A 26681-nucleotide genomic window follows, 5' to 3' on the forward strand; every position below is an offset into this window, starting at 1 on the left:
ACTGAGTGCACATTCAGACATTGCACTACACACAGGAATTTTTTAGCACTGGCAGAAGGAAGGAGTCTGACAGCTTTATTGATGTTGAGTCACATATTGCACAAAAAGAAGCGGAACATCTGAAGCCAGGGCCACCTACACATGTGAAAAGACCTTTTTTGAAAGGAATTTATAGATTTCACTTGCTTCAATTCAGCTGACATCCTATAATCCCTACTCCTGTCACTAAAAATCTTCAGCTCTGGGTTCTCTGTGAAGGGATATTGACATAATGGATGGTATTCAAGTTTCTTTTGGAGTATATATATAAAGTTACATCCATAAACTTATTCATGAGGATGTACTTCATCCCTGACCCCTCATCTTACACAGGAGGGATGCTGGTTCCCTCCACAACCCCATCATACCAAGATTGACAGTGCTGTGGATCATCTCTGTTCAAAACTACTCTCCTTCCATGTGGGATCCTGTCACCTCCAATTGCACACACGGGACATTCTTCTGGACTGACACAATCCAGGGACAGCTCATCGAGTATTTTCCCTGTTTCAAAACAGCAGAGCAGTGTAAAGATACCAGTTGTCATTAACTGTAAAACTAATCATGGGGTTAAAAGCAAAACAGTACTTCTGAGGTGAGCTTAAACCTCCTGAATACTCTGCTTGGTGTTGTGGCCACTGCCAACTTGACACCGAGAAGTATCTCTCTCCTTCCCTCATAACAGCTTTTATTTAGATATTGAAAGCACCTAACCCATTGTAATACCTGCCAGCACCACACAGAAGGTGTATATATATCTTTAGAACAAAGCATGGAAGATGTCAGGATATCAGTAACATGGGGGAAATGGCATTTTCCATTTTACATGTATATTATTTATTTCTCCTCCTAGCCTCTACCTTGTTCTGATCAGAAATACCAGGGCCCAGAATAGCTACTTGGAGTCTTAAAATACCCTATTTGCTTCCCCTCTTCCCTTTCTTCTCCCTGTCCCATATTTTCTGTCTTTTTTTTCTTTTCCCTTTTCTACAAGGTAGTTGCTGGAATAGTTAAGCTTCAAGCTGATGCTCATGGGAGGATGCCAGCTGGGCACTTTCAGGAGCATCTTGGAGGTAACAAGCAGGTGAAGGCAATAGGTTTTACTGCTGTAGCTGCCATGAAGCAGAGCATTTTATCAATTTCCAGCACAAATTCATATCCTAGTTTAACCACAGAGTCAACAATCTCTGTTGACACACAGCCCCTAATCCTCCAGTCTCATCAAGCCATTCCCATCCTCTCTCATCCTTGCTGGCATGGGTTCATCCTCTCTTCTGGGCAATACTTCATGCCCTCCACGCACTGTGCCCATTTCACAAATCCAAATCAAGATGCCCAACCACCTCCCTCCTCAGGCAGTGAGGAATTGTGGTGAAAACACATCAGTGAACCTGTTAAGAAGAAGAAAAGCTGCTTAAATAAATCAAAAGATGGGCTTACCTGCAGGACAGTGCACATGGCATCCTTCCACACACTGCAGAGGACACTCCAAAGCCTGGGGGTGTTGGCATGTGACAGGACAAGCAGGTCCACAGCTGTTATATCTCCATTCACACTGATAATCTAATTCCTGCCTATTCAGGTCCTCACAGCTTTGTGCTATGCAGGGACAGAATCAGAGGAGAAAAAAAAAAAAAAAAGTCAAACCACAGTGTATATCCACCATGCATCTCAGAATTATCTGAGACAAAGTGGACCACATATATCTAGAAAAAGAAAGATTTTCACTTTTAAATACAGAATTTATTTTTTTTTTACTACATTATTGTTTGACTACAATCAAAGCAGATCACATCTTTTTTCACACAATGAAATACTTGCTCAAGGCCAGACTTGCTCAAACTGTAAACCTTATTTAATGCACATGTACCTCCATATTACTGAAACTATTTCTTCCTCTAGATTTTGTACCACAGGCTATTGCATCCCCTAATTGATGGAACAGGTTTGCCAGGTGCAGAAATAAACAGGGGGTGGGAGAGTCAAAGAGAGCTGTTAACCCAGCCCCATTAATGTGAAATTCTCTGTATGTCTGTGGAAGCAGAGCTAAATCCGACCAGTCTGAGCCGAAACTTTGAACGTTTTCACATAGTTCTGCCTCATGTTTTCTGTACTTACGGCACAGAGTCAGTGACCTCCAGTGAACAGCAACCCCTTTCTGTGCACAGGTGTGTGCGTAGGCCGCGATGGTGTCACAGAAACACGCACAGTCCCCAACAGACTCACAAGCACAAGTGTCATACAGGCAAATGTCAATGTAGGGCTCCGGATTCACCTACAGGAGAGAAACACAAGGCAGGGGACGCTTCATCTCTTTCCTGTACATATTGTTAGCCTTCAGATGGTTTGGCTGCTCCACTTGCCAAGGGTCAAGGTGGCACATAAATCAGTGCAAATCTTTCTGCTGATGTCAGCAAGGATGGCAGTTTGTGACTTAATATTTTTAAGCCTTGTCCCCATTCCTCTCATGCAGCAGATTGGGTATAATACAGCCTGAATGGCATTGCATTGGCTCAGCTCCCCCTTCCCTCAAATCTCAACCCTTAGGCCTTACTTCATGTGCAGTCTCTGGCTGTACAGTAAAATTCCCCTTGGGAAGAAGCTACTTCATAGCTTAATAGGTGCATTTTCCCATAAGGGTGCATTTTCCCATAAAGCATCAGCTACAGGACAAGGTGAGAGATGAGAACACCAGCAAGTCTGCACCAAGTCCAATGTGCTGTCAGCACAACTATGTTTTTTCCCTCATCTGTAATCAATGCCAGCAAAGATCATGCAGCATTGAAGAATGTGAAACATGTGACCCAGTACTCACCAATTTTGTGCATTCTTCAAAGACACTTCCAGACAAAATGCTGCATGATGTTTCTACCATCATCTGCTTCACTATGTTTCCACCACACAGTGGAGACATCAAGGTCTGTTCCAGGTTGGGCTTAATATTGTAATAGACAAGTAGAGATTACATTAGCCTTGTCTTCAGGACCTTGGGAGTCTTCAAATTGAAGTAAGAGACTCACTAGCAAAGGAAATTGTTTCTTTGAGTAATGTTTCAACCTGCTGTACAACACACATAGATCCTGCTGCAGCAGAGCAGATCACCTCCTTGATTTTCTCCAGCTCTTACTTGTACCCTGAAGTTTTAACTCAGGTATTTTGAAAACAGGAAGACCCACTGAACCAAACACCCATCCTGACAAATGATTATCCACAACTCCTCAGAAGGTCCACAAGACTTAAAAATATGATCAGATTTCAGCAGACAATATCCAAGGCCACTGCTGAATAAAAACAGCTCAGTATTCCCTCCTCCCATTTAATTTATCTAAGAACAAGGAGCACTAGCATTGACAGGGAATTTAACACAGCAACACCCTGCAGGTCCTGTCCTGTGCCTATGCCACTGAAATGAGAAGCTGCTCCTTCTCAGTCTGACACTGCGGCCTCACTCCTCAGTACTGCACCTTCTTACAGCATTTCAATCAAGTCAAATGAAAAAAAGTGACATTCAGCAAGGTAATATTGTGGCTATGTCACACTGGCACATAATGAGCAACTAACCCAGAAGATTTCACACGATCAAGAATAAATGCTTCAGTGTATTTTTCTGGTAATTTAAATCTTGTAAGAAAAGATCTAAAGAAGGATTTTTCCACCCCCCTGCCCCTGATCATTTTGACAAATTTTCAAGGAAAAAAAATTCAGCTGAATGAAATGCTTTGTTTTACAAATGTCAAAACAAGTTGTTTTCAAGGTGTTTCCTTGCACATTTCATTTGGAAATACTTAGGGCTTCATTTGTCAGCTACATACAAATTTATTATTCAATATCATTCTTGCAAAATTCTGTATTTGGAAAACAGGAGGTAGACTCTTATGTGTAATATAATTAGTATCCCAAGAAATGCCCAGCACTGGGACATAGATAACACTTTTAGAAAGAAGCTATCCTCCCCAAAATTCACAGGCAATGATGGATGGCAATAAGGTCTCCCATCCCCTCCTGTATCCTACTTTTTCTGTTCAAGCCTTTCTAACCTGAAAATAAAAATTGAATGTTCTTTACTAAAAGAAAAAAAAAATCATATAGAAATTAACCTATGTATTCCATGCTTTGTAATGGAGAGACTAAGATATCTTGGGATATAGAAATTTGAATAGGAAAAAATGTAATTTTTATCTGAACTCCCCCTGTCTGAAAATTACAGCTATTTTTTTAAGATTAAACTCTAAAATTAGATTTCCAGTGATAGCTGGATTTCAAGCATCTGGGCTGGATAACTCTAGGAACAGTCTCTACCATACAAATTGGCTATTTTAACATTCCTCTGAAGCCAGGCAGCCCAGAGGCTTTACTAAAGTTAACTGACCTTTCACCAGATTTAAAGAAATAATACTATTTGGAAAAAACATGGGGCTAGGAGTTAATTTCTATGTATTTTAATCCTTTCAAAGCTCTCTGTCCATTCTTCAGTGTTACTGTAACCTACACTAATTAGTTTTCACAGTTCATTCACAATCACCTTTGCAACATCAGCACAGCGGGAATTAACTTTCCAAGAATTCCCAAAGTCAACTGGATCTACTTCAAGATGTTCACTGCTGCTGGTCAAATCATTGTTTTGGATTCCATCAAAATTTCCACACAGACCACACACTTGATCCTTGCAGGGAAAGAAACACAGAAAGCATTAATCTTACATCTGTAGACCAGTTTAGGGTTTTGTTAAGAAGTCTTTTTAGCCTGGTGCTTTAATGCCATGAAGTTTAAAAACTGAATTACTCATGGCCTTGCCAAGGCCACTAAAACAGACAGTCTCTCCCAAAGAACGTGTGGCACCCATTCCCATTCCGCTTTACTGAAAGCAGGACCATGCTGTCGCCAAGGCCTCCAGAAAGCAGGACTGCTCTAATGAGCAGTGCCCTGTGGTTCGGCTTGGAGTGTGTCCCTACAATCCCATTTAATTTTTGGAGATCGCTGTGCTATCACCATCACCAGTAAATCTGGCTCCTTACGTTGATCTTCTTGAATGCAGAAGAAATACCTCAAGGCATGGTTATTGTGAGGCCCCACAGAACTCATTCCTTCTGTCATAATCCATTTCCAATGACCCAGGATTTGGCACTTATAGTTGAACAACCAGGAAGATAAGGTGGTCCTTCAGTATTACCAAACAACCCCTACATTTTTGAACAAGTTCCTAATATTTCATTAAAATCTACATTTTGAAAAAAGAGAAAAAGCTGTTCCCCAGGAACAGGTTAAGTGCATTCTTTAGTGAGAATAAGAAGTGAAGCAAAAAACACTTACTCTGAAATTGCCTTTTAAGATAATGGAGACTCCCATGGCCAGGTCCCAGGTCACACTGATGCTTTTGCCCAGTAAAACAATGTAATAACGGCCAGACTTGATGACATCTAAATTATCATTTTCGCCCTTTGGAGGTACCCTGATGTTTACCTGAATGAGAGAAACACATTGTGCTATCAGCAGTGTCTCTCATGTTTTAACATAGGTGATTTTTCAGTGGGACACATTACCAGGTGCTTCCAATCATCCTGTTCTCCAGAGAGTTTCCATGCACTATCCAGATACTCCAGAGAAAACCAGAATTTTGGGATTCAAGTACTATATTTCAATCTCATCCCATTTCCAAAGTCTTTGAATGTGGTCCCAGGGTATAACACAACATATGAAGGAGGGCTGATAAAGACAGGTTGTACTCAATTAATTACCAGTTTAGTATTGGTCACTAGTTCACTGAATAATTACATGTTGGTTTGGGCTTTTTTTATTATTTTATTTTTAGGAAACTTAACAATTCTGTTCTTCTGGTTCCACTGTAATGAGAACTGGGAGAACCACTCATATCAGTGGCCTCTGAAAGACCAGTCTTATTCCGGAGTCAGGAAGGACTTTCTTCCCAACAACTACACCAACAAGAAAAATCCAGAGAGATTCCTTTCAGTGTCAATTCATTTTTTCCATCACTTTCCCTTCCCCTGTGTGCCTCTTTCTTTTTCCATCTGGCTGCAAATTCACTGCCTCCAGCTACTAAGAATTTAAGAGATTAATTTAAAATGTTCTCTTTCAAACCACAATCCCCTTTCTATGGGATTTCTAATAGGAATACTAACCACATTTGGAAAGAAAAGTCTGGCATGGCTGCTACTTTAAGCACCATTAATGCATTAACTACTTAGTTCTGGAAGAGGCAGATGAAAATTTTCAATCTCCTATGCCCAACATATTACTACACAATATAGTCACTTGACCACTTAAAATTCTAGAACAGTCTTTGTCTTTCCAAATTCAGAGGGTTCCAAAAACCAGAAGAGGACAAAGTTCAGCTGAGGGGTTGACATAAATTACAGAATTTTTATGTTTATGGAGGCTTTTTGCCCAGCCATGAAATAATAAACTTGCAAACTTGCAGATTTGTTTCAGAAAAGCAAAAATTATTTCATTTTTTTAAAATGTCAGCCAGAACTGTAACATGTTAATTAAACTCCTACTTAGTAGCAGCAGTAGAAGCTGCTCCCAAAACATATCATCTTAAAACAATGTTAATTTGAAACATTTTAATGGTCAAAAAAAACCCCTATATTCTATATATATACTATATAATACTATTTCTTCTGTTTACTTCCAAGGATTCTTGTGGAAAAGGAGTGTAGAAAGTCATCACTGAATAAGAATTTGCCTAAGATCTCCATATCAGTTGGTTTTCCTTAATGTCTTTTGGTTATTGTTATTTTAAGCAAACCCGCTCTAGATATTATTACACTGAGCCTTAAACTCTCTGAAAAGACAACTAAAAATTCTCTCAGGGTCATGTGGACAGTGCTGTAATACAGACCTAGGTCTTACAAGGTCTTACAAGGTCAGGCTCTCTCAGGAACCAAACACTCTCTGATGCTGGACCTGCTGGATGCCTAAATCACCTGCTGTTTTCTTCTGGCCCTTCTTACATATCCAAATGGAATCACAGCTTTTTTGAAAATCTGTCAACTAAAGAAGCTTTCAGACAAAGCCCAGCTCAATGGAATGATCCCTGTACTGCTATTCGCCCTCACTCAAGCCAGGGATTCTTTAGCAGTAGAAATAAAGCACAGGACAACCAATATGTCTTGTGTTCATTTCTGCAGCACCCAAAGCCTACATGGATCCCATGCTGTCAAGGTGCATAGACACCTTTAATAAAGGTTTTTGTGTTCCTGCCAAGGTTCAGTGGCAATTTGCAGGCAATTCCAAGCCTGCTACAGCTTTGCTTGTTAACCCAAAACAAGGCAAATGTAGAGTGGTTTCATGTTTCACTAGGAGCATTCTTGCAAATCTCTGGTCCAGACGCCAGCTCAGAGCACAGGACTTCTGAAAAGGCAGCGCCTGAAACAATAATCCACTGCAGCTCTGTAGTGCTCACAGGCTAGGTTGAGCTCACAGGCAGCATGAGTTACAGTGTTCAAGGCAAAGGGCTGAACTCTGCCCTCTGGAAAGCTCATTTCCTGCTGGGAAGAAACATGGGAGGTGGAAGCGATCCATGGTTAATTCTTCCATGTTTGTTAGCAGCAAAAGGGAAGAAAAAGAAGAATATAGTCAGGTGGATATTCCATCCAGCAATTTAGCAGGGCAAAGGACAGCTGACATTTCAGCATTAACTTGTTTGGGCAGTGACTCTATTTTTGTGTGTGTTTGCTTAGTCCTTCAGAATGCTAAATTAGCTCTGATGTTTTACTAGCCACAGGTCAGTCATTTCTTAACCCTTCCTAATACTTCAAGTTGCTGGAAACAAGCTTTGACAAACCATATTTAGAAAGAATCTGTGGCACGCAATATATGAAGGACATGGAGCTGTTGGAATGAGTCCAGAGGAGGCCATCAAGATGATCAGGGGGCTGGAGCACCTCTGTTGTGAAAAGACTGAAAAAGTGGGAATTGTTCAGCCTGAAGAAGAGAAGGCTCCAGGGAGACCATATTGCAGCCTTCCAGCAGCTAAAGGGACTACAAAAGAGAAAAAGACTCTTTTCAAGGGTCTCGTGTGGGACAAGGGAAAATGGCCTCACACTGACAGAGAGGAGGTTTAGATTGGATATTAGGAAGAAATTCTTCTCTGTGAGGGTGGTGAAGCCCTGGCACAGGTTGTGCAGAGACGCTGTGGCTGCCCTATCCCTGGCAGTGGTGAAGGCCAGGTTGGATGGGCTCTGAGCAACCTGGGATACTGGAAGGTGTCACTGCCCATGGCAGGGGAGTAGGACTGGGTAATCTTTCAGGTCCCTTCCAACCCAAACCATTCTATGATTATCTGAGATAAACTGATTGGCATCAAGCAGAAATACCAAAACAGCATTATACCTCTGGAAATAAAATGGATAAATATAAACCTGCTAATCTGTTAATTTTATTATCAAGAATCCCTGAGCGTGGGGTCATTCCTGCCTCAGTTTACTGAACAATCTGAAATTATTTTCCAAAAAAAACAGGAAAGAAAAAGGAAGAGTACATACGTTTCCATTAAAGAGCTCTATTTCCCCTCCTTCATACAAAATTATAACCCTTTTGGTGCACTTTTCTCCAGTGAAGCCACAACCTTCATTTGAAATGAGTATCTGGAATGTTCCAGAGTCACCCTTGCAGAAGTCCTATCAGATAAGAAAATAAATGAGTCAGTAATGCAGAGTATTTGAAAAACACATACAGGGAAAACACAGAGAAAAAAGAAGCCTCAAACAACACTGTGTAATCTGTGGTCAATAGGATATATATTGGCATGCCATGTTCATTTAGTTTATGCTTAGCACTGATATTCATGTGTTACGTCTCTTGAAGAGTAGGGCACACTCTGTCAGTAACACACATGCATGATTTGGAGAGTATTTTTTGGCAGGGAGAATACACAGTGTTACAGTATGTGTGATATTTAAGATGTATGATGGGCACAGGGCATATCTGAATACACAGGCAGCTTAATGTATTTGATTTTCTTCTAAGTCAAATATTTCTGAGATCCTTGAAGAGTTCATACTGCATTTATATGATAACTCATATCTCTCTGGCCTTTTAGATTTTATTTTTGGTTGTGTTCATTTTTATCAGTACACACCTTTTAAGAAAAAGTCCCTGTGTGGAGCTATCTGTGTCTGTCATTTAAGGAAAACAGACCTAAATTCCATTTTAAGTAGTTATGTAGTAGCATATGGTATTGCTGCCCATAAGACCTTTACACAGAGCTCTCAGTAGTGGCAAAGCAATCACTCCTCAAACATAATCCAGCTGGCATCAAGGTGGGAGCATATTTCGAAGACCTGGCAGAGGCAAGTAGATCACACCTTCCTCCCTAAGCAGAACTGCAAGGAGGAATGTGCCTCATGAGGACTCTGTAGGGAAAATAGTATCCCACCCAAGAAACACATCACACTGTGATAACTGGAGAATACTGCTGTTATCAATCAGCACTAAATCCATCTCGTTTTAAACCAAATTTTCAGATGAATCCTAGTTTGCACAGACGTTTCTAAATACATGATAATTTGCATGTAGATGAGCCTTTATCTTAGTTAACTCTAAATTCTGGCTGCTTCCATAAATCAAAAGTTGGCTTTAGTGTGCTCTGCTTTTATCCCCCTCTCCTCCTCGCTGTGAGGAAAGTGGATATTGTCAGGGTTCTCCAAGCAGGTGGTGCATGGAACAAGACAGGGACCATACTGGAGGGAATGAGCAGAGCCTGTGCTCTGGGTGTATTTAGGGAAGGTTCACTGAGCATATTCCTTGTCTCACTCAGCCGAACAGCAAACTACCACTACAGGATAAAGAAGAAAAGAATAAAACACTGGTTTGTGGGTAGCCACAATTCCATTTTAAAGATGAGATTCAGACAGCTCTGCTCTGTACCAAGGTGCTCTCATAAGGTTCACGATGGCCAGCTGGGCACATGACAGCCTGATTTCTATGGAACACAATGCACCCTTCAAAATTCTCAAGACATCTCTGAAGACATTAATAAGCTCTATTCTTCTCTACTATACATCTGGCTTAGTAATTAGAAATAGTTAACTGTGCTTTATCCAACACTGGGCTTCTCACCTGGTGTCAAACTCTTTTTATATGATTGGGCGGTTTTAGCATTTGACATACTCTTACCTGAGCTAACACATATTGGCAGTTTCCTGGAAACCTGTATTTCAATCCATCAAATGTCAAGTAATGAGCTGGACCAATAGCAGTGCAGGTGCCATCACAGAGATTTTTGGTGCACTCCCACTTCCTCCCCTGGCACATGCTGTAACAAAAAAGGAAGCAGTTGTCCTTATCTCAACGTAAATAACAAGCAAGAGAATGAAAAGTGTTTTAGGCAAAGTGCCACAGACTCTGCCTCCTGGAGGTCTCTACCACCAGATGAGAGGTTCTCTCATTAACATAAATCAGCGTATGTTAGCAGTGGGTGCATAAATCCAAACAGTGCATTAAGATTAAATTAATAAAGGATGTGTTTCTCTGTTTCTTACAAGCTGTGTGTAGGACTCTGCATGGATTGAATTTCCCTGTTACAAAATAAGTCAGGACAGAGTCTGCTGCAATATTCTTTTACACTAGAATTTTATTTAGGATATGCTGGTCTGCTCCAAGTACCCTTTCAGCAAAACAGAGCATCCACCACTCTTGCCCTTTCCCAGAGGTATCCTGGGGGACCACAACCTTGCTACAGAAGCTGCAAATATGAAAGGGGAATTTTCCCTTGACATCCACAGGCTTTTGATCAGTGAAAATAAATTGATTTGCTAACTAGCAAAAGAATGAGCAAATAAAATACAACCCACAATCAGTGGAGAGTTAGAATACCATTTGACACAATATCTAATAATTATAATTTAATGATTAATTAGGATTAATAATTAATTAATACGGATGACAAAACATTCATCCACTAAATGCTCCATGAATGCAGATGGATATCATCACTGCCCCAGGAATTTTCTAATCAAGCTTTGTGAGGGCAGGGAAAGAGGAATTCTATCCATGCTTTACAGACATAAAAACTCAGGGACAAAAAACTTCAAGTACTTTCCCAAGATCAAATTGCTACCCAAAGGAAAAACCGGCACTGAACTGAGTTCTCTAATAATGCCTTAACCTTAGCATAAACATTATTTAATCTTGGTAACATTTCACATCATAATAAATATTGTGCAAGACATTTTCTTCAAAGAATGAAATTTCAGTAACACGAAACCTCTTGCCCCCCCTCTTCTATGAATTCTCTGCTAACAGTTAGACAAGAGCAAGATCTTGTAAATACATGCATGGACAGATTATGAGGGGCGCGGGGTGGTTAAATTCAGATTAGCAAATTTCTGCTGAGCGCTGCTGCACAAGTGTGACTCCAAGATTTTCATTGAGCTCCACAATGAATTCCCAATACATTGCATAACAGAAGGTTTGCCACTGGCTTAGGCTCGGAGACATTCCACTGTTCATGAATTAGGGTCTCCCATATGTCAAGTCAGATGTAAATGCCAAATCTGACACCTCTGGCTCATATATTGCCTTTGCAGGTGTTCACATCTGGCTAAGAACAAGTGAGAATGAGAACTCCTGCAACAGCAGTACAAAAAGCAAAGGAAAAGGAAGATCTCAACCTCCAAAATGCAGACTCTCAATCAATTCTCAAAGCAATAGTAATTTCCTATATCACTTTCTATATGACATTTGACTTGATATTTGCTGAGAACTACCAGGAAACTTCTCAAAGTCACATAGTTCAAAAAAGCCCTAGTGACATTTTTGAAGGGACCTTATTTCCAATTTTACATTCACATTCACAAAAAACACCTAAAATTTGAGGAAGAACTATTTATTAATGAGAAAAAGCCTTATTTCTAACATTTTCTTGACCCTGATATTGAAGGAAATTCTATGTATTTCGGGAAATATAATTTATAATGGTATTGCCAGAATTAAGTGGGCAGTTACAAGAATGAAGCAACACAGTTGTGACTACTTTAAGATCAAAGGTTATAGGAAAAATTGAAAATATAAAGGCTGATCATGGTTATTGTGAGGAACCTTTCAAATTTCTTAACACTGAGGAGTTTCACGCTGTACTCTTCTTGTTTCAATAAAATTTTCACAGTGTCTGTTTCTCAGCTGAATCACTTCTACCTAAATGCAATGTAAGCAGGTTATAGAACATGTATCTAGACGAAAACATCCATTTCTCCTCCATCTCTTTCCCTTTCAAGCCTATTTTTCCCCAGGTTTCATTACAGTACATGGATGTACATTGTTATATGTAGCTGCAAATGAAAGAAATTAAACAAAACACCGGGAGGTCAGTATTTCCATATAAAACCTTCATCCAAGGCTAACTTATGCTAGTTCAGAGCAGTCCCACTAGCTAAAAAATGCAAATCTTGAAATCACTGTTATTCAAAGAGCAGCATACCAAACAAAAATCAAGCCTTGGACTGTGCGGTGGTGGTGATTCTCTGACCCAACACTCCCCAGTTATACAGACAATGATAAACATTGCTCCTGGGATTGCCATAGAGCTGGACAGGGACATTTAGGGTAGAATGCGTAACAGATTCTCAAGTATGAATTTAAAAGAAAACAGATTTCTCACACCACTAGTGGCTGAATGTCCTATACCTTGGACTTTTGGAGCTCTGAAGGAAAGAGCCATCATTCCCCACACACACACAGGAAACAAAGCATCTCCAGTGCAGCCAATGTGCTGTGCAGGAGAAGCCAAAAGTGGCCCACTGTACCTTACCAAAGCCTGTGCTGAGGGCTTCCCTCCAGGCACACTGAGCAGCCTAGAACTCCCCTTTGGACATATAAATCCTTTTCTAGCAACCAAGCAGGATAGTGGTGAAAGACACAGAGCATTCACTTCTTTCTTCTAAGAAAGTACATTTATTTTCATCTTTTTTAATATATCAATGGATAGAGCACTCTTTTGAGATATTAAAGGTTGACCCTGTCTCTTCCTAATTCTTTATCATTTGCTGAAGAGCTCCTATTATATTATAGCTGGTGCATCCCACCCCTTCTGGCTGAAAATGGCTGATTTGAAGGGCCTCAGACAAAACAAAAGGAAACAAAAAGGGAAACATAACAGCAAAGTTTAGTGACAAAGCCCAGGCTCCATTCCTTCCACCCCAAAGCATATAGGTCCTAAATTGTTATGTTGTGTTGCAAAATCCACTATCTAGAGCCTACGGAGGAGTTACACAGACACACAACTATTTGTAGGGCACATGGTAGAGGTTGCCAGACTTTGCCAGGAATTTTATTGGATTTTTATGCAACATGTAAAGGGAACGTGTTGTCTGTGCAATTACTATGCAGCAAAAAACTGGTTTTCTATAAAAGAAATCTGTTAAGCAAACAATATTTGGTGTTATCAGAAACAGGCCCCCTAAAGAGAAAAACACCCTTCCAGTGGCTCACCAGGTGTTGCAGTCCTTAGTCACTGTTTCTCCCTTGGCATATTCTCTTCCATTGTGGAAGCACGGGCACCTCTCAGGAGCAACACACTTGTTTTCATGCCGCACCTAAGCAAAACACAATTTGTCACCAGATGGGGCTGTTGGTATGTGGCCATGTGCAGGTCGAGCAAGCAGCCAGGAGCAAGCACAGAATGTGTGGATGAAAAATAAAAGAAAGGTTGAAAGGAATAAAAGAAAGTATGAAGGCTATCCAAGGTAAGAAAGGCACAGTAGTAGTAATACTTTTATCCATTAACAGAAATAGAGCTGTAGGTACATAAATCACAGTCTTACAGGTACATAAATCACAGCTTGCCCCCACCACCTCAAGCTGCTGGGAGAATACATGACATTATAAAAGAATGTCACAATGAAAAAGTCCAGGATGCAGTGAAGCAGGGTAACCTGAGCATGGAGAGCAGGTGAATAGCTTCTCACACACAACAAACTGGAAAAGGGCCTACTAGAAAAGCAGACAAAGGGCCCAGATGGACTAAAAATGGAAATAGGAACATCAAGGAGACCAGAAGCCACTGACTTCAGCCAGTGCCTAACTCTTGCACGTGCAAGTGCAGGTTCTGTTGTCACAGAACAAAGCCAATCCTCTATAAACTCTCCTCTGAAAATTGCAGTAATCACTCATTTTCTTTCAAATTCCTATTTATTTCTTGGAAGGCAGGATAAATATCAGTCCACTTGAGATATTATTCTGCTCTCTCTGCAACAGGCCCTGTTGCTGGGAAATAGGACTTCATATTCTATCCATATTTTCAATTTCACCCTTCTGCTCTGAGTGTCTCTTTGTATAACAACAAATCATTTGTCCCACTTAAACAAGAAAAACCAAAAACAAACAAAAAAAACTACAACCAAAGGAAAACAAGTAATGGCTTTAGACTATTCAGGTTTTGCACTCTTTTTCTGTTTTCTTTTTCTGTGATTACTTTCCCTTTTGAAGACCCCCAGTTTTAGAAAATCAAACATAACCATAGCTGGCTATGCTGACTTTTCACTCAATATCAGTTCTGGCAAAGCCAGGATAGGTTTGGCTCTTGTTTCATGGAATACCTAAATGGAGAACCTTTCCCCTTCTTCTCATTCAAAAGTCCCAAAATATCACCTTCCCACTTTAAACTCTGCAAAATCATCAAAATAGTTTATTTTTTACCATTAAGTATGGGCCAATGAGATCAATGTAGTCTGACAGCCAGGTTAATAAAGAAGAACAGCTTTGCCTTTTCCTATGGGGGCCTAGAACTGCCACATGGAACAACTCACAAAAAAAATTTCACAGCCCAGAGACCCTTCCTTCATATGCAGCTCCACATGCTCTGTGGCTTATAGAGAGCTTCACTATGCCAAATAAAATCACTTCAATAGAAGCAAGATGGAAACAAATAAATGCTTTTCTAGCTAACACAGCTCCAGCTCTGCCTTCACCTTTACAAAGGATGGTGAGAAAGTCCAGACAAGACCAGAAAGAAGAGTTTAGTACCTTCTTTCCTTCCTTCCTGGTGGTATTTAGGAAAAAAAGCAGGAATATGACCTCACACTCATGGCTACATTGCTGAATTTTTGCAGAGTGTTCAGCAACAGAGTTCACAATACACTTGAGGACTTGCCTCTGGATACAAAACTTGGGATTAGACATCTGGTTAGTAAAAAGAGAATTAGAACTTTTTCCCCTTGCTCCCTAAAAACTTTGTACAGCTTGGTATTAGTTATTTTATCACAACCAGCGCAGCAGCTGTAAAACCACAAAAAAGAAGGAAGAGCACTTTGTCTTAAAGTGACAGACAGTGGGTGGGATTCAGGAAGCAGGACACACAAATCCAAAGTAGACTTTGACCAGAAGAATGATAATTTTTTTCTTCAAAATTCAATAAACTACAATTTTGTTAACAGTAACACACAATCCACTGGGTGTATTAACACCCCATCCAAAATCTGGGGCACATCTGGCAGCCTGCTGCCATGTTGCACTATAGGGACCATGTGGTACTACACTACAAGGCCAGAAGAACTATTCACAAGCAGCTGGATATTCTCTGGAAGTATCTCAATCCATCAGTAGACTGCAGTTAATACAGCAGTATTTAGCAGTCCTGAATGCTTGACATGACAGGAGGCAGCAGCACTGGGGAGGCAACCACACATAAAGACAGAGGTTTGTAATGAAAACATCAGCTGTTTGCACCATTAAATGCCCTTAGGATGATGCTCTGCATCTATGAGATTACAAGTGATTGACAACCAGCCCTCCATTACTTGGGGATCAAACAGGAATGTCTGTCATTTCCTTGCTCTGTCTTATTAATTGCTAAACATCGAAAAATCTTGCAAAAGAAAGAAGAATATTACAGGTTTCAGAACCTTTCAGATTCTCCTTACCCACACTCATGTAGAGTGGGAGGTGATCATCCCGCTCTGCTCTGCACAGATGCAACCTCACCTTGAGTCCTGTGGGCAATTTTGGGCACCACAATATAAGAATCTAAAGCTGTTAGAGTGTCCAAAGGAGGCTACAAAGATGGTCAAGGCCCTGGAGGTGAAGCCACATGAGAAATGGCTGAGGGCACTTGGTCTGTTCAGCTGGAGAGGAGCAGACTGAGGTCAGAGCTCACAGCAGTTCTGCAGCTTCCTCATGAGATGAAGAGGAGGGGCAGGCCCTGATCTCTGCTCTGTGTGACCAGGGACAGGACCTGAGGGAATGGTGGGAGCTGTGTCAGGGAATGGCAGGGTGAAATTTAGGAAAAGTTCTTCCCCCAGAGGGTGCTGGGGCACTGAACAGGCTCCCCCAGGCAGTGGTCACAGCCCCAAATCTGCCAGAGCTCCAGGAGTGTTTGGACAACACTCTCAGGCACAGGGTGGGATTGTTGAATTGTGCAGGGCCAGGAGCTGGGCTGGATGGTCCTTGTGGGTCTCTTCCAAGTCAGGAAATCCTACGGTCCTGAAATCCATCTCAACGAACCTTAACTTTGATCTCTTGGTCAACACAATTTGATGAGTATCCGTCTGTCAAGGGAAGCTCAGACATTTCTCTGTTCCTCCTGACACATATGGGTTTCAGTGGAAAGTCAGCCAAAGGTATGAAGAAGCATGGGATTAAGGAAGGGGGTAAGATTAGAACCCAATAGCTAATAAGAATAAGAGACTGGTTTGGGGAAGAAGGGACCTTAAAGATCACCCAGTTCCATGGGCAGGAACACATTCAACTATCCCAGGTTGCTCTCAGCCCCATCCAACCCAACCTTGGACACTTCCAGGTCCATGGGGCAGCCACAGCTTCTCTGGACAACCTGTGCCAGGGCCTCACCACTCTCACAGAGAAGAACTTCTTTCATAAATTTTTGTTTTAACTAAAACAGTCTCTCATCCTAACTGTGCAAACAAAGTCAACAACATGTTAGAAGATCAAAATGTGCTAGTTTACTTGACTCCTCTTTCTTATGTCAGCTGCATGTCCCTGATATTTATTTGACATGCCTACCTCCTCATGAAGACATTGTAATGTAGGATAAGACCACACTGAAAAATATACAGCAGAAAAATCAAAATAGTGAGGTAAATTTCATTTGAAAACAGTTAGCAAGGAAAAAACCTTCCAGGCTTTCCTGGTTAAGATGTTTAGGGTTTGTATTTTTTTCCTTTTTCTGCTAACATATCAAAGTTTTAGAAATAACTTTATTTCAGCAGTCAGAATGCAATAAAATATTTAAATTTTAAACCTTAATTTTGTTAATATTGTTGGGAATAGAAAGAAACTAATTTTCTATTTTTTCAGTGTCTGGATTTTGTGCTCTCTGGTTGTTCTACTCCTCTCTTTCCCCAGAAAGGTGGTTAACACTCCATTTGTATATTTATTAATATTTTCCAATGGGAAAAACTGAAATACAGTAAACTAATCTGAGAAAGCATATTTTTCCCCACACTTCTGCACATATGTTATGATTTCTCTTTTCTCCTGTGCAAAAGGGTGACAAGTATGGAGAATTTCCCACCTTCCAGATGATCAAAGACAGAAGAAAAAGAATTATTTTTATGACATATTGAACATTTTTATTTGCTAGAAATCAAAACAATGTAAAATACTAAGTCAAGATAAACTAAAAAACTTATTTTTCAGTTGAAAGAAATTAGGTTATGTCTTCAAGGTAAGTTATCTGTGAACATTGATAACTTTCATATGCTACTGTACCATAAAAGAAAAAAATCTTCAGTAAGAAGGCACAATTTATTCCGGCATGATAATATGTGCAAATATTTATGGGAACACATGTTGAGTAATCTGTTACTTCCCACAAACCTTCCTGCAAACAGCAGCTCACCTCTGCGAGTGCTTGTAAATTAGGCAGGATTACAGAACACCAATAAGGGAGACTGACCAATGGTAATTCCTTTTCCCAGTCCCTTTATTGCTCACCTCTGTTGTACAAGCTGGAAAACACAGACTTTGACTTTGATTTGATGTTGTTGAGCTTTGTCTCTGCGCTTCCAGAGTCTCTGTGTTAGAAAAGGACAGGATGGGAAGGAGATCCTGGTCACCATCCCAAATCCTTCTCTAGTCAGGGAGCACAAAGCCTCATTGCAGAGCGCAGAGATCAGAAAAAAAGGCTCTCCCAAACCTCATCCCATTGGGTGAGGAGGAGGAAACTGCTCTTTGAGAATGAGCTGGCAGCTCCTGTGGAGCCAGGAGTCAAACACAGAATAAACAAGACACACATGAACAGGGACTGGGCTTGATCCTGTTTTTGCAGTGGCACTGGTTACAAGATCATCTCTACATGGGCTTCTCCCACCATGGCTTTTGTGTATCTCATGACTTTTAATCTCTGCCAACAGGGAAGCCAATGAGAACTAGTAATTGGTTTATTGAATCAGTTTATCAATCAGTTCACTGAGTTTAGTGAAGATTAAACAATACTGTCATCTAGTGGACAGAGAATTTATTTAGTAATTTATTTTTTTTTAAACTACTGACCCTGAATCCTCAATCCAAAACCCGACAAACCACCTTGTTGAACTCAGGGGTGTGTTTCACATCACTGCGAAGTCAGCTGGAGTTTACAATTCCAAAAGGCCAAAGACCTCTGGGCAAAAAATTTATGAAACAATTGTTTGTTTCAACTTACTGAAAAAGAATATGAAATACTGTATCAAACATGAAGGTTAATTATTAGGAAGTTGGTTTGGTGGTTGAGATTTTTTTCTGGTAGAGTACTATCATAATTTTCATTCCATAATTATGTCAAAAGTATACTACTACCACATCCCAGAACTGAAAAATCTCAAGCTTCTTCACTGAATCAGAGGTCTGTTCACCTTGGAGCTCTTGGAACTTTACAAGTACACAAGCTTTTCTAAGTTTTCTTATCTTGCTACTCTTTAGGAATAAATTTCACTTAGGGGACAGACATTTACAGACTGAAATATGAAAAGAAGCAACACTTGTTTTTAGAATTGTGGTGGAAATTCATGGGTGACTTCAGATTCTGTTCTTTTTCACCTCCAAGACATTTCAGAAGCCTGAGCTTTTGCCTAGAGCTGGCATTTTATTCTGGAGTAGAATCTATTTACTTAATTGTGCGTTTATCAGCAAAATACAGTAGCAATGCTCAAAATATGTTTCTATTACTGCTAGAAATTACTTCATACTGAGAATTTGGGAGGAGATGTTTTTCTTGTAAGATAATTGAAGGAATTTGGTGGTAGAAAGCACCAAAACTAATAATTAAATTTGAGGCTTGCAGTGGGACATAACACTGGACTCCAGAAAGCCTCTTTCAGTGAAAAAAGAAAATTTGCTTAGTACACCATCTGCCATTCCAAGATACCCCCTGGCATAATCTTAGCAAATTTCATATCCACATTCCTTCTCCCAGGGAGCCTTCAATTTGGTACAAACCACAGGAAGGCAGCTGGAGAGATGGAGACTTGACAAGGAGGAACCAATATCAGCATGAAGGGTGTCTGGATCAAAGAATCCCAGAACAGGTTGGGTTGGATGGGACCCTAAAGACCACCCTGTTCCACCTCCTGCCATAAGCAGGGACACCTTCCACTATCCCAGGTTGTTCAGAGCCCCATCCAACATGGCCCTGAACACTTCCAGGGATGGGGCAGCCACAGCTTCTCTGGGAAACCTGTGCCAGGGTCTCACTACCCTCATAGGGAAAAGTTTCTTCCCAATATCCAATCTAACCCTCCTCTCTGTCAGTGTGAAGCCATTCCCCCTTGTCCTGTCACTCCACACCCTTGTCAAGAGTCTCTCTCCATCTTTCCTGTGGGCTCCCTTCAGGCACTGCAAGGCCACAATGAGGTCACCCCCGAAGCCTTCTCTTTGCCAGGCTGAACCATTTTCTCAGCCTTTTTTTGGAGGAGAGGTGCTCCATCCCTATGATCAGCCTGAGTAGGGGTGTACTTCTGTCTCTCTGACTAAGAAAGATCAGCAAGACTGAGGAGAGGTTTAGGAGCTAAAAGAAAACATGAACTGGTCTTCAAAGCAGGCTTTGGAGTTTTGATTAATAATTATTTTTTACAAGTTAATGTTCATCTTCAGTGCAGATATACACATTCTTTAAACCAGCTTGACAGTCAATACTTCACAACCATTTATTCCAAAGCTGCAACATGGTAGGAGAGAATGAAGGCAAGAAAGCCAAGAGGACCTGCTTCTCACTGCTGTATGAAAACCTGCTTACCATCCCTTTTGGACAGAGGCATCCAGATATGCAGCCATGGCTGATGCACTCCAGGTCATAGTTCTGGCAGGTCTTGGTACATTCCACTCCTTCTGCTCTTGGGTTGTTGGCAGGACAAATAATTTTTTCCATGGGGAATCTGCATGTCAAGCTTCTTTTTACTTTTAAAAAAATCAGTTTACAAAAAGTGCAATTAGAACTCAAGTATTGTTGACACAGCATTTTTGTAAAAGGTGGATCAACACTTTGATTAGAAAACTAATTTAGAATATAGTCTGGAACAACACCGCTACATATGACATGGCAAAGAAAACATCCCCGACTTCCCCTGCAGTGACCTCAGTTAGGCTGTCATGAAAGCAATAATATTAAATAATACTAATTGATACAAAAGCAAAAAGCTGCACTAAACATAAAAGTGCAATTCCAGACTGCACTAGGGCTATGCAAACACCTCTAGGCACTGTACAAAGCTAGCAGAAAATTGATATTCTGAGAAGCAACAGCATCGTATGTTATTGCATTTAGAGCCATCTCCCACACTGAATATAACTATATTGGTGACTGTAAATAACAGTGTCTTGAGCTTCAATACAAACTCGTTGAGACTTTAGGGTCTGACAGAAGACCAGAATGATCTTTTTTTCCAAGAAACTCCAGGATAATATTTCAAGTGATACTAGCAATATGCATCTCTGGGTCTTGACATCCTATTAACAGGAAAAGTATGTCTTAGGAGCATTAAGGGAAGTGTTTGGTGAGATATTCACCTGGAAGGTGAAGAACACCTGAAGAACACGTGACTCATCCAGTGACACTGTCCCTAGCAAGCAACATTAAGCAGGCCACTGCCCTGTACCAACAGAGGCATTTACAGTGTTTTCCTCTAGAAGGTGGTTTATCCTGAGAAGGTGCAAGACAAACAACAACCCTTTGCCTCTAAGGCACTGGCAAATATCAACCATAAATTTCCTCCAGACCCCATGTACAGGTGCATTTGTCAGTGTGCTGTGGAAGACACCATGTTTGGCTGTACTGGTGTTCCCATAGGGATCATAAGTTATCCTGAGCTGGATCACCAAGTCCAACTCCTGGATATTGCCAGGCCTCCCTAAAGCTCCACTAGCCCTGTCCCCTCTGAGACACATACACTCTCAAACCCCACATCCCATGACAATCCTATAAGCTCCATCCATGTATCAAACCCCAAAAGACCCCAGAGCACTGCTGGCCTTTCTCCAATGCTGCAAACCCCAGTTAGATGCCATATGTGTTCCCATGCACCTTTCACAGTCTTCAGTCAAATGTTTGATAAACCTGTGCACTGATGGGAAACGTGGCAGCTGTCAGTCTCCAGGAGGTTTTATGGAGATTCCTGCTGGCTGGAAGGCACGCTGGAAACCTGGCAGCAGTGTAACCTTCAGGCCATTAAAACCCTCATTTGCACCAGAAAAGAGAGTTTTCATCCCACTAGTAAGAAGCAGAAGGTATAAACTAATGACTTACTGATGTCTTGTGATCCTCAAATAGCAGCTGGGGACCTCAGATCACTGCCAAGGCATCCTTTAACCTTTTCAGCTCAAGAGAGACTGCAGTGGCTAATTATAATTTTAATTTTGAGAGGTGAGATTCAGTGAGCCCTGCAGCCTCCCACACATCCCTTTTGTTTCTATCCCCCAAAAAAGAAAAATATTAGAAAAAAAATCTCACAATATCACAGCTGTTGCAACCTCTGGAATTTCTTCTCCAATCTACACTATCAAGATACTGAAGAGAAAAAAATGTAAAAATAAAATATTAATTTTTAAGGCATACTAACTTCTGGGAGATGGTCTCTCATCAGCAAAAACATCAGCCAGGAAGGCACCAGGAGCTCTGTTTGTACTGCAATGCATGAATCCATTCTCACAATAGCTAAGAAAAACAAACAGAACTTATATTTAATTAAACAACATTTAGCTTTCACTCATGATGATTTTCAGTCAACAGTGAACTTGTTAGAATACCAAACTACACCTCAGTGGGGCTGAGCTGGTGCTCTCCATCCACTGTGTCTACCAACATTAAAGGCAAGCTTTCCTTAAGGAATTTGATGGGATACAGTGGCATGGCAACCCAGCTGCCTGCCCTGTCCTGCTGGAACCAGTGCAGCTGCACAGGGATAAAGCTAGGCAAGACAATAGTCAGTTTTGCTGTGGAAAAAGGTAAGGGACCACCTAGTTCCTGAAACTTGGGATTTTTGTGGTAGAGAGGAAAAGAACACACTGTTCCCAAAACTGAGCCTGCCCAGCAATTTGCATTCCCACTCCAAGTGTACTGCTACTCAATTTAACAATTAGAAATGCTTTTTAATACTTATATCTTCGACAAGCGATAATTAGGTTTTAACAGTTAAGAAGTGTAGCACAGTACATTAAAGTGACATTTTAAAAGCCCACAAAGTAACTGTTGTCAGTAATTAAGCTCCATTTCAAACTGGTAGGAACTGTTCATAGAACAGGGCTTAATACTAATTCTGAGTAAGGTGACATTTGAAATTAACTGGAGAGAGATACAACAGTAAAATTCACCATTTGGCTTGTTGGAGGCAAAATCTTGCCTCTTCTTTAACTTCACATCTTCTAATTTCAGTAGATGCACAGGAACTGACCCAGTTAACAACTCAAGCTGTCCAAAAATTGGAGTGACAATGTGTAGGGAAGGGTTACGAATAGTGCACTTACCACATGGAATAATGATCTGAGAAGACATCCTCTGGCTGGAAAATCTCCCCATCATAATAACAGGAGCACTGGGACTTGGGCACGCACTGCTCGTGCTCATCCAGGTAGTACCCAGGGAGACAGTAGCATCCCTCCAGGCAGAGCTGCTCACAGTCCTCCTCTGGGTAGGACAGTGACCGGCACGTCTGGTTGCACGGTGTCCCACACTGCTGGTACACCTGGCCTTCAGGACAGGTCATTGCTAGAGAAACACATGAGGAAGAAGGGCATTTGATCCAAATCCAGCTAATGGAAGAGCTGCCTAAAACAGACCGGGAAGCTTGGGATTAAAAGATATTTGCACAGTTTACTCATCAGTGGAGTGTTACACCATCCCTCCGTAACTGCTTATATATACACACGAAAAAAAACCTTACTAAAGGAAGTTCCCAATGAACGTCAGGACAGGACTACACTGCACTGTGATGGAAATCCAGCCACAAAATTTCACCCAGAACATAAAATATATGCTCTATCCAACCTCTGTTATTATCTGGATCACAGTCAGGGTGACCTAATTGAAGCTCTCCAATACCTGAAGATAACCTAGAGAAATATGGAGAGAGACTATTTACAAGGGCCTTGAGTGACAGGATAAGGGGCAATGGCTTCACACTGACAGAGAGCAGGTTTAGATTGGATTAGGAAGGAAATGTTCCCTGTGAAGGTGGTGAGGCCCTGGCACAGGTTTCCCAGAGAAGCTGTGGCTGCCCCATCGCTGGCAGTGTCCAAGGCCAGGCTGGATGGACCTTGGATCAACCCGGTCTAGTGGAAGGTGTCCCTGCCCATGGCAGGGGGTTGGAATGACATGATCTGTAAGGTCCCTTCCAACCCAAACCATTCCATGATTCCATGCCTTAGGAGCATTACAATTGTCATGTACACATTCACACCTCTCGTCCTTTGCAACATCTTTATGGACTATTTGGTCAAAATAAGTAGAAAAGTAGTAGAAAAGTACTTTTCTACTTTAGTAAACAGAAGTGCTGCAATACTTAACAGCCTCATATCCCAGAAGCACTCTGTGATTTCTATGGAAATAGGTGCAAATAATAAAGTAATTTAGCAATCATGGAGCCAAACCTTCATACTAACGATTTTTTATGATGAATTCTTTTATGTGAAGATTAATTGTGGCCTTTGGAGCCATTTTGGCTTCTTTGTTTATAAAAGCTCCACTTCTACAGGGCCGATTTTGAAGCATTCACCTCTGCATACATCAGCATTAGCACTAGGTGGCAGCTATGACAACACATTGCAGAAGAAAAGAAAACGAGCTTGTTTTATCAAGAGTTTGAATTTAACAGGCCTTCTGATAACCAGGATTTACACTGTCGTTTGTAGCAACTTTCCACAGCAAACAGTTGTAAGATGATGAGGAATGATGTTCAGGAAAGCAGCTGCAAATGAAAGTTGGCACATTTGTACCTTGCTAAAACCAAGATCAAAGGGCTACAGAGAAGGTCTTTCCTCTACTTCTCTTCTAGCACACATCCCTGAGAACTCTGGCAGCCATGGAATAAAAGGATGGGCCTGCAGCCTCAGAGTGGTGTTCACTGGACTAGCAAAGCAAGGGCTATGTGCTGACAAGTGGCTCGTGGTCACCTTGACAAAACTCTTCTGAAATGAAGAATTATTCCTGCCTGCTGAAGAGAGACATGGTTGCCCCAGCTTCTCTTGAGGCTTCTGCAGCTCCACACATGGGAGTGTAACACCCTAAACTGAAAAAATCTTGCCCAGAAGATCTAAGGTGACTTGAACACTTCTTAAGAGCAACAATCTCCCAAGTCTGGGATTTGTGCCCAAACTGCTTAATGTACCTGTCATAACACATCCCAAGAAATGTGTACTCATCAATCCAGCAAATGCTTCCTAACTCTGGACTGAGCAGAAGATAGACTCATTCACTGTTACAGGAGTCTTTGTCAGTCATTCACAAAAATGTGCTTCTAATTTACATAAACCTGATCTTTGCAGTAAATCAAGCCCTGAACAGACACAGCCCAGGGCTGAGGACCGTTTTAAAAATAACTGTCATCACTACAGGCACATCCCAGGACAGCCATGAGGCCTCAGCCAAAAGTATTATTTGCTACAAATGAACCTCTAGAAACATGGAACTGGTTTGGCAAATTTCAGATGAGTACATCAGTTTATGAGTTTTGAGATTCAAAACAGGATGGGATAACCAAGCCCAACATCCTGCCCTACTTTCTAGTCAGTGGTAACATTCCCTGTCCACAGAGACAGCTTTGCAGTAGATTCCTTTCTTAGATAAAGCTTTGTAATTCACGTGTGGGAATGGCTTCAAACCGAAAGAGAGCAAGCTAAGATTGGATATTAGGAAGAAATTCATCCTTGTGAGGGTGCTGAGGCTCTGGCAGAGGTTGTCCAGAGAAACTGTGGCTGCCCCATCCCTGGAAGTGTTCAAGGACAGGCTGAAAGGGACTTGGAAAAACCTGGCCTAGTGGAAGGTGTCCCTTGGAACAAGATGATCGTTAAGATCCCTTTCAACCCAAACCATTCTAAGATTTTCTTTGCCCATGCATCTCCTAAAGTTTTTCAGAACATCCCCTGTTTTTCCAGTGCCATGCCAACCCTTACATTCCACATCCCAATTACAGTGCTACATCCCTTCTCAGCAACATCTGTTTTTAACAGAAAAAAAGGCAAGACAACTGACCTGGGAGAGGCCTGTTGTCTGCACACTGTGTTATACACTGCCACCAAAAAAAACCCGTCCCATTATTGACAGGAAAATTAGAGGGAAAAGCAAGGTGCTTCTAGTCCCTGTGGATGGCTCCTATAAAACCAAAATAGCTCAGTGCTGTGCTCTGAAGCACAGCCTATCCCAGGAATAAGATGAGAAACAGTGGGAAAGCATTGGAAAAAATGTGTTTGCATCTAACAGCTCATGCAGCTTTTGTGGGCAGGTTTTGAAATCAGAGTGAAAGAGACAAACCATGACCAGATCCTCAAGCAACACAAGGTGAAAAAGTTGCCACCTCTGGGTGAAAGTGCACCCTGCCAGGACTAGATTTAACACAGTTTCTGCACCATGCTGAGGCTCAACATGCACTGTAGCCATCCTCAAATGCTCCTCAGAGCCTGTCCTTAATTCCCTGCTCCAGCACTCTTGGATTTATCCTATACAAATCCCCTTACAGCAGGGATGCAAAGCCACCAACTGCCCTAGCACTACTGCATTAAGGAAAATAATGGGCTTAGCAACATGTCCTAAAATCTGAAGGAAGATCTAAGGACGTGTCAACTGATTCCCCTGTGCCACAGAACAATATACACATGAGACAAGTAAACATAGAAACACTTGGGCTGGAAAAGACCATAAAATAACCAAATACAGCCATTAATCTCACACTGCCAAGTCCACCACTAAAGCATGCCCCTAAGCACCACATCCATATGGCTCTTAAATACCTTGAGGTGTGGTGACTCAACTTCTCTGGACAGTCCGTGCCAGTGCTTGATAACAATTTCCATGAAGAATGTTTACATAAAATCTAATCTGAACTTCCCTGGTGAAACCTGAGGCCATTTCCCCTCCTCTTGTCCATTGTTCCTTGGGAGCAGAGCCTGACCCCCACCTGGCTGCACCCTCCTGTCAGAGTTGTATAGAGTGAGAAGGTCCCTCCTGAGCCTCCTTTTCTCCAGGCTTAACCCCTCCTCATGAG

The 26681-nt window shown here is 41.3% G+C and overlaps 1 protein-coding gene across 1 annotated transcript in view; it reads right to left on the reverse strand.

Annotated features, from left to right (window-relative positions):
- Positions 1–26681, reverse strand: part of LOC131592830 (von Willebrand factor-like) — a 126614-nt gene that overhangs the window by 56336 nt on the left and 43597 nt on the right. Inside the window, exons 16-27 of the mRNA XM_058864634.1 lie at positions 22951–23191; positions 22047–22141; positions 20228–20388; positions 13489–13592; positions 10177–10315; positions 8544–8678; positions 5350–5499; positions 4562–4702; positions 2855–2974; positions 2158–2314; positions 1480–1638; positions 408–543 (exon numbers count right to left, since the gene is read on the reverse strand). Of these exons, the coding sequence (XP_058720617.1) occupies positions 408–543; positions 1480–1638; positions 2158–2314; positions 2855–2974; positions 4562–4702; positions 5350–5499; positions 8544–8678; positions 10177–10315; positions 13489–13592; positions 20228–20388; positions 22047–22141; positions 22951–23191 (1738 nt within the window). The remainder of the gene's footprint in view (positions 1–407; positions 544–1479; positions 1639–2157; positions 2315–2854; positions 2975–4561; positions 4703–5349; positions 5500–8543; positions 8679–10176; positions 10316–13488; positions 13593–20227; positions 20389–22046; positions 22142–22950; positions 23192–26681) is intronic.

The sequence above is a fragment of the Poecile atricapillus genome, chromosome Z (genome assembly GCF_030490865.1).
Source record: "Poecile atricapillus isolate bPoeAtr1 chromosome Z, bPoeAtr1.hap1, whole genome shotgun sequence".
NCBI classification, from domain to species: domain Eukaryota; kingdom Metazoa; phylum Chordata; class Aves; order Passeriformes; family Paridae; genus Poecile; species Poecile atricapillus.